General features: G+C 44.5%; 1 protein-coding gene across 2 annotated transcripts in view; it reads right to left on the reverse strand.

The window, feature by feature from the left end:
• Positions 1-13,145, reverse strand: part of fbln1 (fibulin 1) — a 49,200-nt gene that overhangs the window by 15,148 nt on the left and 20,907 nt on the right. For both annotated transcript variants that reach the window (XM_007894693.2, XM_007894694.2), the window contains exons 8-14: positions 11,100-11,237; positions 9,502-9,645; positions 9,065-9,193; positions 8,494-8,619; positions 5,193-5,312; positions 4,486-4,617; positions 901-1,024 (exon numbers count right to left, since the gene is read on the reverse strand). In XM_007894693.2, coding sequence (XP_007892884.2) covers positions 901-1,024; positions 4,486-4,617; positions 5,193-5,312; positions 8,494-8,619; positions 9,065-9,193; positions 9,502-9,645; positions 11,100-11,237 — 913 coding nt within the window. The remainder of the gene's footprint in view (positions 1-900; positions 1,025-4,485; positions 4,618-5,192; positions 5,313-8,493; positions 8,620-9,064; positions 9,194-9,501; positions 9,646-11,099; positions 11,238-13,145) is intronic.

Below are 13,145 nucleotides of genomic sequence, written 5' to 3' on the forward strand. Positions count from 1 at the left end.
CAACTATAACAAAAGATTTTCTGAACTACCTCAAATAATTAAGCAAATCGTGCAAAGTCAACCAGCTGCTTCTGTGAGGAAGAAATAAATTAGTGCCCAACTCCAGTGGGAGTCTCTAAGCCAAAATGCAAGAATCTGACTCCCAGCTTGAAGTAATGTTATATCATGGCTATGATATACACCGGATGATGTCCAGGCTGCCAAATGAACCTCAGTGCTGCAGCCAAAATAGAGGAAAATCAAGATGTAACAGAAATTCATCACTTAGCATGAACAGGCAGAAGGCAGCCAAGGAACAAGAGAAATCAAAATCTCTAGGTTGGAAAGACATTTTGTGGTGCATAATTATTCAGGCAATGAGCCCATTTCATTGTCAGAATGGTTGTATTTGATCAAACAGAATGAACAAATGCTTAACTACATTAATACTGTTTATCATTAATATTTCTGTAAGGAGGTTGATTAATTTGGGTTAGTTGTATCCAAAGAGATTGTGTGAGGGTCATTGAAAATAGCGATCTGTTGTGGTAACTGCAGTATTGGGACAAGAAGTCAGGCACATGGTTTTTCCCACCGGTGCCACAAATACAGTGTTAAAATTAAACAGGATGATTTCACCCTGCCCGGGAATTGAACCTGCTTGCGAGGCGAGGGCTCAAACCAATATGCTATGGGACTACACTCCAAATAATGTTACAAGCTTGGCAAAGAATTGCTTGGCCTCCAGGAATTGCCAGAATTGGCAGGAGAGCCTTACAAGTATTGATAACCTTCTGGTGAAAATGTGAGAATCCCTTGTATTACATTATTAAGGCTGTGAACCTACCCGACAAGGACATGGAGCTGTCAACAGCATTTCAATGGCAGTGATCTTTAACAGTACAAACTTCTTTAACTTACGTTTCTGAAGACTTCCGATAGTTTTCTGGGCACTTGAAGGCCATGCAGCGGAAGCTGCCTTGAACGTTGAAACAGCTTTCCCGGTCAGAGCAGTCGTGCCTTCCTGTGATGCATTCATCGATATCTGCAAAAGGAACCAGAATATAAATTGGCTGAAGCAATGAAATTTGCAGATTTATTGGTTTGTCCTTGTCCTCAAGTGAATCACATAAAGGCTAGGGATACTCAAACATAAGCAATGTAAACGGCAGTTTAGGCCCTCAATCTGCTCAGCTATCTACTGTTCCATTGAACTTTGTCTGCTGGGAGAGCACCTCAGTGGTTGAGGTGATGAGGAAATAAAAACAGGCTTTATTGTCAATAATATCTTGCATTTCTTATCTTCCTATGGGTCTCACAAGTGAAGTTACAGTCGTCTCTGGTTATCCCATGATAATACCAAGTTCAGGTGACAAAAATACACTTCTAAGTGGAGCAACTCCACTGGGAGAGTGCTCCAGCTGACAGGTTGGCCAAGTATTGGCAAAATGAATCCTGTTGAAGGAAGCCAAAATTTCAATCACAGCTTTGATTTGAATTTACAGAACTCTGATCGGAGTTTATTCTTTTGTGAGAGGCACTGGGCCAGCATTTGAAGACCCAATGAACATGAGAGTATCTTGGTTGATGACCAAATCCATATCAGAACTACCATTTCTCGAAAACTATTTCTGTCAATTTAGGGCTACCTTAGCCAAACTTTTTCACTTTTTGCAAATCGAAATAGTTCATCTCAAATTACTAATATATTCCGGTTGTGTTAGACTACATTCAACTCCTGATTCATAACTGATCAGAGCACAATATTTCCAACCAACTAAATATCCTTATCAGAAAAAAGATAGCTGAGTTAATCACAACAGTTTTGATGCTTATCGGATGTTGGTAGGCAATCCACAGTTGATCATGTATGCACTAACAAAACATTATATTTTGTACAACACAATTGTTTACATTTATATTCAGTTTTGGCAGCAAGCATTGCAGTGGAGAGAGGTATGTAAGTTGTAACTGGCAACAATGAATGAAGAAGGGAGACTTTGTCACTGGTTTATGGTCTTTGTGAAGCTGAAACTGCCTTCAAAAGGAGTTAAGGACAAATCTGAAATCCTCTGCATATTATATTGTCAACTGCAGTTCGGACTTGTCTGAGAGTTCAAATATCACATGTTTCACTGAAGTAACAGCTCGGCAATGAGAAAAGCAGTTTCATTATTTACCAATGAGTTTGCCAACTGAAAAAGTAATGTCTGAGTAATACAGTGAACATGTATGCACAATATCCTTCTTTTCCTTTTTTTAAAATTCTGCTCCAGTTCGTGTTCCCAGGGGACAGCTCCACTCTGTACAGAATGGCAGATTAGCACTCTGAGCTCCAAGCACTGGCTCTCAGCATAAACAAGAATCTGACGGAATCAGGATTGCAGTCCAGCACAGCCTTTATGACAGACACCAAAGTGTTTCAAGGGGCTCTTCAAAAGTTTCAAACTAAATATTACACTTTGGAAATTTGAGAACAATTGTAAAGATCACAGCAGAGTCAAATTCCACTCCCAGGTTGGTTAAGCAAAGAAAGCCAGTCTGTTTGGCATTGCAGGTTTCAATCTTCCTGACGTGAACCTTTTAACACCAAACAATGGTCACTGAAGGTGAAGTGTGGTTTAATTCAGGAACAGTGCTCCAATCACCAAGGTTGCTCATTAAATAAGCTGCGCTCCTCATCAATTCTAATTTTTGTATTCACTTGCTTCATACCTGCTCTCAGCTTTGCACAACTTGCTGCAGTTTGTCCCCGTGGGAACTAATGCAATCATGAAACTGACAGAATAATCTGTTGGAGTGCAGGGCACTCAAAGAGACTCTGTCTTTATTGCAATGAGGGAGAGCGACCACAATAACCTTGTGACATGTTCATCAGAATAAGATTTCTGCAAAGCAACTGTGCCATCTTGTTATAAAGTGTGGGGAGCGACTGGTCCATGAAGATGTTTTCTTAAAGACAGCACCCCTTAAAACTCTTCATTATTACAGCTTCCAATTTTATAATGGTGATATTTTTGCTGCACTCTCTAACATTTGCACATCAATTTATTTATAACAATATGATATTTACCAGTTGGTCTTAATCTTGCAGTTTTAGAAACTCGTTTACACCTCCAAATCTCATTGATGAGCCAGACAGGCTGGTCAACCATTCGCATTGACTTAGATTATTGCAGTTCTGCCTGATTTGATCAGGCAGGACTCAGATGTCAGCAGAGCCATTTCAACCCCAGAGAGATATTTCTTAGCTTCCCTTCCCTTCCCCCATTCACTCAAGTATCAACATTATGACGAAGCATTCAGAGATCCAGCTCTGAAAACTCACCTCAGTGTCTTTCAGGAAAGTTCACATTGTATAAGTGGCTTTAACTAGAATTTTATGACCTGAGATTTTCATTGAAAATAGTATGTTCTTCTGAAGGAAAATCTAAATAATCGAACAGCCAGATCGTTCAATAGTTTCAGCAGCAACCTTCTAAAACCTGTGCATGTCTCATTTGTAAATGATGTTTTTCACCCTACAACAACAAAAATAAAAGCATGTTGCAGCTGGCCTTAAGGAGGTCATGAATTCAATGTGCATTTCATGTTGTGAGTTTGTCAACAGAGTTTGTATCAAGAATGAAAGACAGCTCTGTGTCTGGCACGCAAGTCTCCATCCTTCCACTGCAGTTTTTCTGTGTGGGCCTAGACATGCAGACTTCAAAAGACTATAGGCACTGAACCGGAAAACATAGGTCAGAGACTGCAAGACAGTGTGTAGGATCAAGCCAACAGTTTATCAGGGCCAATCTGACCTGTCATCTCCCAGGTTTCAGCGCTGATATAATAATACCAGTGCTACCCCCCCATGCATTACATTGGATATATATTTCAGAGGAAGGCTTACACAAGGAATCTTTAGTTGCATATAAAGGATATTTACTTTTGGAAATGGCACAACTGAAATTAGATTACAATTGAAAACATCTCTATGCCTCATCATCATCAACATCAAGGACAAAGACTCCTCTTTATTTGATCAAGTCTCTGATTACGAGCCTGAATTCTAAAACTTTGCTTTGCTTTATGAGGCTGTTTGTCCTCCACCTTGTTCCATTTTTCTCACCACTGAGCCTCCTGGGTGAACCATTGCCTGTGGCCAGAGAACCCACTCTCAGGCTTTGGATTCAGGCTGCTTCTCACACGGAGAGGTCCAGGGAGGTTCCTCCCTTCCGTGTCCCTTTCTGGTCCTTGTAAGGAGCTGGCTGTCATTTCACAACAAACAACAAAAAGAGCAAATTGAGAGAATCAAGTCTATATCTCAAATCCCCCAAAATAATTTAATGTCCTTGTAGTCAGGATGTACCTAAATGCATTTTTCAAAAGGTAGAAAACTTCCTCCCTCATGACTGCAGCCTGTGTATGATTGGAGCTTTCACGATCATGAAAGAACAGTGTCCTACTTGAAAACGTCAGCTGGAATTATGAAACAAAGTTCAGCACAGGAGAAATCGACCTTACCTTGACAGCTACGTCCGTTTTGAGCGAGATTGTAGCCAGTTGATGGGCAGGAGCACTTGAAGCTGCCAGGAACGTTGATACAACGGTAGGAGCAGATATTGCCTCCTGCAGGCAATGCGCACTCATCGATATCTGTCACAAATGCAGAGGAAGGCCAAGTGAGAGAAATATCACCATCGGTGTAGGTGACATAAATGTGTTAGTAACAATACAACGCAGGGGGATGGGGAGATCCACTTAGTTTTCACTTCACCTGAAAGAAAGCGATTGATTCAGGTTGATATTGAATTTCCCACTTCCATTGCCCTGTTCCATTTGCCCAATGTTTCTCCCTCTTACAAAAAAAGGAAACTATTCATATACGACACAACAGGAGCCTATTCAACCACAATGTCATTTTTGAAATGTTGCTGGTACACAGTTGCTGCCAAATAACTATAGAATTAGGTTAGCAGGATACATTCCTCCAGAGAAAGACTGCGTATTCCATTTCAAAGAAATCTCCACGTGTAGGTGCTACGCATTTGTGGAATTCTCAGTCTGATGTGGAAAATCTTAAGCATGGTGAAGGGATTCACACATGTGTTAGACACCTGGCTGACCATAACAATATGAGAATCACAGATTTCTCTTATCTTAAAAAAAAGTCCAAATCCAATGAAGATAATTTGGGAGAAAATACAATAAGGAAATAATTTATATCTTACCTTCGCAGGTTATCCCATCTGTGTCACTGAGCCTGTAACCAGAGCGGCAGTAGCACTGGTACGAGCCATACATATTTGCACATTCTTGACTGCAGGGATTGCCCTCACACTCGTTCACATCTGAACACACAAAGAGCAAAATGGTTGAGATCACACAACAATAACAACAAAATTACATTCATAGAGCGCCTTTCATATCGGGAGGACGTCCCAAAATGGTGAACAGTCGGGTGTCGGGGCCCGAGCATGGGGGAGGGATAGTGTAGGGGTGAGAGAAGGCAGAGAGAAGGGAGGGCGACCGAAGGCACGATCGAAGAGAAGGGTCTTGAGACCGGCCTTGAAAGAGGCAAGGGAGGAAGCGAGGCAAAGGGACCGTGGGATGGAGTTCCAGAGTGTGGGGGCAGAGAACCTGAAAGCCCGGCTACTAATGGTAGGGCGGGTCGGGCGGGAGACATGGAGCAGACTGGAGCCCGCTGAACGGAAGGAGCGGGCAGGTTGGTAAGGAGTCAGCAGGTCAGAGAGGTAGGAGGGGCCATAGATAGCCTTGAAAGTGAGGACGAGGATCTTTAACTCAATCCTCTGGGGGATGGGAAGCCAGTGGAGTCGGGCGAGGGTGGGAGTGATGGGGTCACGGAGCCTGGTGCATGAGAGTACACAAGCTGCTGAGTTTTGGATGATCTGCAGCTTGTGAAGGGAAAAGTTGGGAAGGCCGATAAGGAGGGAGTTCCTGTAGTCGAACCTTGATGTGACGAATGCGTGGGTGAGAGTTTCGGCAGCCTGAGGGGTGAGGCAGTGGCGGAGTATGGCAATGTTGTGGAGGTGGTGGTAGGCAGTGCCAGTCATGGCACGTATGTGGACGAGAAAGGACAGTTCAGGGTCTAACAAGATACCCAGGTTCCTGACTGGCTTAGTGGGGTTGAGTGTGCAGCCGTGGAGGCTGATGCTGCCAGCACCCGAGGTGCGGAGGCTCTGGCACGAGCAAATCAGGAGGGCCTCGGTCTTGCTGACGTTGAGTTGGAGAAAGTTGTCCCTCGTCCAGGCTTGATGTCGCACATGTAGTCGGTCAGACACCAGTAGTCCTGGAGTTCAGGGTGGAGGCAGAGAGGTAGAGTTGGGTGTCATCCGCATACATGTGGAAATTTACCCCATGTCTGCGGATAATGTCACCAAGGGGGAGCATGTAGAGGATGAAGAGGAGGGGACTGAGGACAGAGATCTGAGGAACACCGCACGAGATGGTGGGGGGACTGGAGGAGAAGACACACAACAATAACAACTTGCACTTATATAGCGCCCTCCACTCAGGGTAGCGTCTCAGAGTGTTTTACAGTGATGGAGCCTGGCTCTGAGATGGGGCGAGGTGGGGGAGGGGGAGGGTGGGGAGGTCGAATAATAAGGTCTGAGGGTGGGACTTGAAAAAGGGGAGGAAGGGGGCAAGGCGGTGGATTGAGGAAGAGTGTTCCAAAGTTTCGGGGCAGAGTGGCTGAAAGTGTAAGCTCCAATGGTGAAGCAGAGGTTGCGAGGGACAAGCAGGAGGCTGATGCCAGTCGAGAGGAGGTGCTGGGTGGTGGATTGGGGAAGTCCGCGAGGTAGGGAGGTGCTAGGGAGTGAAGCGATCAGAACGTGAGAGTGAGGATCTTGAAGTCGATCTGTTTGGTGATGGGGAGCCAGTGGAGTCTGGCCAGAACTGGTGAGATGTGGGTACAGAGTTTTGTCCTTGTCAGCATGCGGGCAGCAGAGTTCTGAATGAGCTGGATTTTTTGAATAATGGAGCTGGGGAGACCGGCAAGGAGTGCATCTGAGTAATCCAGGCAGGAGGTGACATACGCATCCACAAGGTTTTCGGCTGCATTTGGGATAAGGTACGGTCGGAGGCTGGCAACGTGGCGGAGGTGAAGGAAGGCAGTCCTGGTCAGGGATGGGATATGGGGGAGCAAGGAAGCTGTGGGTCAAACCGGACGCCAAATGGCGCACTGGTTCGGTGAGTCTGAGAGAGAGCACAGGGAGGTTGAGGAGTTTAGAGCCACCGGAATGAAGACGGTGACGGTGAAAGAGTATGGCTTCCATCTTGTCCACATTCAGCTGCAGGAAGTTTGCACTCATCCAGGCTCTGATGTCTTCCAGACAAGGCTAATAGAACATCGGCGGACCTGGAGTTGATACTGGAGGAGGCAAAGTAGATTTGTGTGTCATCCACATACAAAAGAGGGCCAAGGATGGAGCCCATGGTACTCCACAGGTAACCGGGCGGGGGTGGGAGGAGAAACCATTTGCCGAGATGAAATGAAATGGAGGTGGTTGGTTAAGTTGGACTTGAACCATGCAAGCGTGGTCCCTCTGAGGTGAATGAGGGAGGAGAAGCGGTAGAGGAGGATGGCATGGTCGACTGTGTCAAACGTGGCAGAGAGATCCAGGAGGACAAGCAGGCAGAGGGAGCCCTGGTCACAGACAGAGAGGACTTCGTTTGTGACTTTGACAAGCGCTGTCTCCGTGCTGTGGACAGGGAAAAACCAGGCTGCAGGGGATCGAAGAGGGAGTGGAGGAAATGATGTGACCAAAGTTGACTTGCAATAATGCGTTACAGGACTTTGGCAAGGAAAGGCAGATTGGAAATGGAATGATAGTGTAAGAGATTAGAGGGATTGAGGATGGTTTTTTTGAGGAGGGGTATGATAACAACAGTTTTCAGGGGGAGTGGAACAGAGCCTGAGGAGAGAGACTGGTTGACCGTGTTGGCCAGCAGGGGGGAGAGAAGGAGGAGTTGAGTGACCAGCAGCTGGGTGGGGAGGGGGTCGAGGCAACAGGTGATGAACTTCATGCGGGTGATTGTGGTTGAGAGGATGGAGAAATGGGGGCAAAGGAGTGTAAGGACAGGTGATTGGCAGGAGCCATGGCAGAGGGAGAAGGCAGAGGAGATGGTCTGGGTGGGCTGGAAAGGGACATGGCGGTGCAGACGATGCAGCCAAGCGGATGTTTTGAATCTTTGATGCAAAGAAGTCCAGGACCTCTTCGCACTTGGCTTTTGATGTGAGGATAGAGGGGACTTGAGAGGGGAGCATGGAAGAGTTGATGGATGGTGGAAAACAGTGTATTTGGATTGTTTCTGGCCTCCAGGATAACTTTGGAGTAAAAGTCAGTTTTGGCCTGCGGAAGGGAGAGATCGTAACAAAATATGAAATGTACGTTTAGAAAATATGAAATGTACCAGGCAAGCACCGGGTAAAGGTAACGATTGATTCAGATCCAACACAGTTTAGACAGTGTTGATGTTTCCTTTTTAAGAGAGCGCTGAGCTTCATACCTTCACAGTTCCTTTTGTCGATCGAGAGCTTGAAACCTTTGCTGCAGCTGCAGTGGTAGGAGCCTTGCGTGTTCTCACAGTTATGGGCGCAGAGGCGTCCCGGGTAGTGTCTGCACTCGTTTTCATCTGAGCGTGAGTGGGAAAAATGCTATGAAAATCGGAGGTAGCAGATTCCAGAAACTGGAAGCGCGGGTACCTGCTTGACTATGCTGGCAACTTATGGAAAAATAACGTGCAGGCAAGGACAAGAACAAAAACATGGAAAAAGGGAGGTTCTGCTGCTCCACCAGCAGCCTGGCTCACAGAGGCCTGTAAGATGTGGAATACACTGCGCACAAGTGCCATGGATGCAAAATCTTTTGCAATGTTTATAAAACTACTTGGGAAGTTAGGGTGTGAAGGTTTCTACGAGAGGAGATAGGGAAATGGGAATAAATGATCTGCTATGATAGGGGTGTGTGGGGGGGGAATAGCCTCCTCATTATTTCTTTGTTCCGAGAAACAGTGTTAAGATTTGCTTTGTCAGATTTAAGAACAAACCCTAGTGGACGTCACAGTGCACCCCGCTTACCAATACACGATCTAGAAATGCTGTCAAAGAAGTAGCCAATCCTGCACTCGCAGCGATAACTGCCAGGAGAATTCACACAGAAGTGACCTTCTCCACAGGGGTTGCTCCTTGCTACACATTCATCAATATCTACAGGAAAACAAAGGGGGACAAACAGCATGTTGTCATAAGTAATATAAGACACAGCCAAAAGGTACCACAACACCAGTCAGGCCTTCTTGACCAGCTAAATATAGCATTACAAGGTTATATTGATCAACTCAGTCAATCCAATTCCAATCAAACAAAAGTCCAGCTTAAATTTAGATTTTCTTGATGGTTGATTCAGTTTTCTCAATTCTAATTCAACAATTTCTAAGAGAATCCTGTTCTGCACAATTGGGCACATTGTACAGGTTCTCTAACCAGAACCGCTGGACGAAGCCAGACAGACTCACCCACACACCGAGAAGCATCATCAGAGAACCTGTAACCTCGGCCACAGTTCACGTTGTTACGCTGACAGACGAATGAGCCAATGGTATTGAAGCAGTTGTATCCAGCGCGGCAGGCCCTGGCGGAGCTGACACACTCATCGATATCTGAAACAACGTCCCCCAACAAGATAAACCTATCAGCCAGTCGGTAGCACTCATAATAACCTTTACATTTGATATAGCACTTTCATTCTGGGAGGATACCTCACTGCACTTCACACAATTTACTGTAAAATATTTGTATTACATTGGATTATATTTGACTGTATTTTGCTGGTATTTTACCTCTGGGTCAGGGGTAGTGGGTTCAATTTACACATCTAGAACTGAGCTCAAAGTTCAGACTGACACTCTAGTGCGGAAGTGAAGGAGAGCTGTTTTATTGGAGGTGTCAGTCTTCAGTGAGGCATTGCACCGAGAACCCATCTGCCTGTTGTGTTGGATATAAAATTCAGTGCTCTGAGATGCTACCTTGCCTCAATATAATAATAATAATACTTGCATTTGATATAGCACCTTATCACGTCTTTGAGATGTCTCAAAGCGCTCCACAGAATATATTGTAAAGTGAATTGACTATATGCATTGTGGGCAAAATTGCGCACAGCAATATTCCACAAACAATTGTGGATTCAGTGACCAAAGTATGTATGTATGTACGTACATACGTACACACGCACACATGTATGTATGGGATTAATGCTCCTAGGAAAGCGATCTACTAATCGACTAACAACCAGGTTCCTACTTACTGCTAGATAAACAGAGGTGTGTAGAGTAAGGAAATTTGCCTATTGTTTCACCCCGCCCGGGAATCAAACCCAGATCCTCTCGCTTGTGAGGTGAGTGCTCTAACGAATATGCTACAGGACTCCATATATGCTACAGTACATTGAATACAAGTTTTTTTTAATGCTTTTGAGTGACCGATTTTGTAGGCAAACATGGCATCCAACACGATCCCATGAACAACTCTATGTGAATGAGCAATTAATCTTGGCCAAGACATCAAGAATTTTTTTTCAAAGCTTCATCGGACCATCCACCTGCCCTCTGTTTAATGTGAGTATCAGTAACAGCACCTTGGACACCACAGCATTTCTCAGTCCTGCACTGGAGGGTCATTCTAGAATGTAAACTGGAGTCTCGACATGTGGCGTGCGGTTGTAAATTGAGAAACCACAAATTGTTCTGCATATTCCAATATTCATGTGGGAGTAAACCACACATCTCATTTCTTGCCTCTCTTCCTTGTCAATAAATTGCTCCTTAAATATATATCAACATTGCACTGGCGTACTTCATGTCCCCTGCCACACCAACAGGCCCCTAATCTCTGGAACTCCATCCTGGAGTCCTTTTGGGTCACCTCTTCCCTTGCCTCCTTCAAGGTCCACCTAAAGACCTTTCTCTTTGACGACGCTTTTGGCCATCTTTCCACCCCCCTTACCGTCAACCCCCATTCAGGTGCAAATCCTGGACTGTTTAGCACCTTGAGACATCCTCCTGAGGTGCCATATCAATGTAAATTTTTATTGTATTGCATCGCTAATTCTTACCAATGCAGCTCCCTTGAGCATCTTGCAGAAATCCAGTTCCACACTGCATCTTTGGCCGGCAGCGGAATGATCCTTGTGTGTTCTGACAGAGGAAGTTAAACCCACAGTTGTGGGTTCCAGTCTCACATTCATCAATATCTGTTAGATCCAGAATAAAACAATACTCATAGAAAAACAACACACACAGGAGATTTACAAAGCTGCGGTCACACACTTGGGAGTTAAAAACTGAACGGTAAACGGTAGGAGTTGCTCAGCACAGGAAACTTGAAGGTAAAAAGGCATTGGTGCCAGATTGTATTGCAGGGCAGTATGAGAAAAGCCATCATGGACATGGCAGCCAGGGTCCTGGAAGTGGTGCTGATCTCTCATTGACCTTGTGATAATGCTGCACAGCGTCAGCGAAAACTATGCAAAAACCTCAGTTCATGTTTTCTCCCATAAAATATAGTCAATTCACTTTACAGTATATTTTGTAAAGCGCTTTGAGATGTCTCAAAGTCATTATAAGGTGCTATATTAAACGCAATCTGAACAGAGGAGATATCACTGAATCTTAGTGATAGAACTGGCTGATAGTACATGGGAACAAGGTGCAACAAGATTTACAATCCTAAACCAAGTTCCATTTCCACAGCCCAGTAATCACAACACAATCCAACTGCCATGAGGAATACTCCAGTGTGTTCTGTACAACTGGGCTGAAGCCCAAACACAGCAGAAACATCCTCCCTGCTCCAGGACACTTAGTCTATCCATGACCGGAGAGCTCTTGTCAGTTCCTATCGGTGATTATTGCTGAATAATAATCCTTGCATTTGATACAGGGGCTTATCACATTGGATGGATATCTCAACGCGCTTCAGAGAATTTGTTGTGATATGAAGTCACTGTATATTTGTAGGCAAACCTGGCAGCACAATTGCACATAGCATTGTCCCTCAGACAGTCATGAAATGAGTGACCAATTTTATTTGGGGGATTGTTGGCCAGGGCACCAAAAAAACACTCCCTTCTTTCAAATAGTGCCATGGATGTTTAACGTCCACCTGAACAGGCAGACGGGATTTCGTGTCATCTGAAGGACAGCATCTCTGACAATGCAATCCACACCACCCCAGTGCTGCATTGGAGTGTCAGCTTAGACTATGTGAGTTCAAGCCTGTTGTGGGATTTGAATCCACAACCTTCTGACTCAGAGGCAAAAGCGCTACCACTGAGCCAGGCTGACACATCTATGCCACATATAAAAGAATACTATGCCACATATAAAAGAGGTGAAATTGGTCAAGGCTCAAGTTAGTTGGAGAGGAGCAGGGGATGGATGTGGTCTGAGTAAATATAATGAACAATTATGCTATAAGTGCCCAGTGAACCACCAGAATCCAAACTTCACAGCCTTTTACAGGAGGTAAAGTTGAGTACATCACATTTCTGTTTGATAATAACGGGGTAGAAGTAGTTTTTAAACAGGGACTTTAAAAAATTCAGCTTTGGAAGCAAGAAATATTCAGCAACCAAGAAAGGGACTTCTACTCCTATACTACAGGAGCCAGACTTGGCTTCTATTGTCACACAAAATACGAAACTATAAATCAATCAAAATAATGTGAATCAGACATTATTTGCCGGACAATAAAGGGCAACTTAACATCACTAAATTAATAACAATATCAACCACTGAGATAACTAAAAATATTATCTAAAAGTCATCACATTCCACTATTTTGCCATAATTCCTACAGAATATTGCCCATTTATGCCCTTATCACCTCCAAACTGACTGCTGCTGAAACTCTTATTCAAACATTCAGTGGCTCAAGGACAGATTTGTTTCCAAGCTTTCCTCAAGCTTATTTACAATCATTGTACTAGTTTTCAAAACCCTCCTCAGCCTGCCCAATCCTGGCTATATAATCTTTCCAGCCATATTTGTTCGGATCCATACCCTCTGCTCTTCCATTCTGCTTGCTCTCACTTCCTTCGCTCCACCACTAGTGAGTGAACCTTCACCCATGTTCCTGCCCTCTGGAATTCTCATCCAAA

This window comes from Callorhinchus milii, unplaced genomic scaffold (genome assembly GCF_018977255.1).
Source record: "Callorhinchus milii isolate IMCB2004 unplaced genomic scaffold, IMCB_Cmil_1.0 Scaffold5, whole genome shotgun sequence".
Classification (NCBI taxonomy): Eukaryota; Metazoa; Chordata; class Chondrichthyes; order Chimaeriformes; family Callorhinchidae; genus Callorhinchus; species Callorhinchus milii.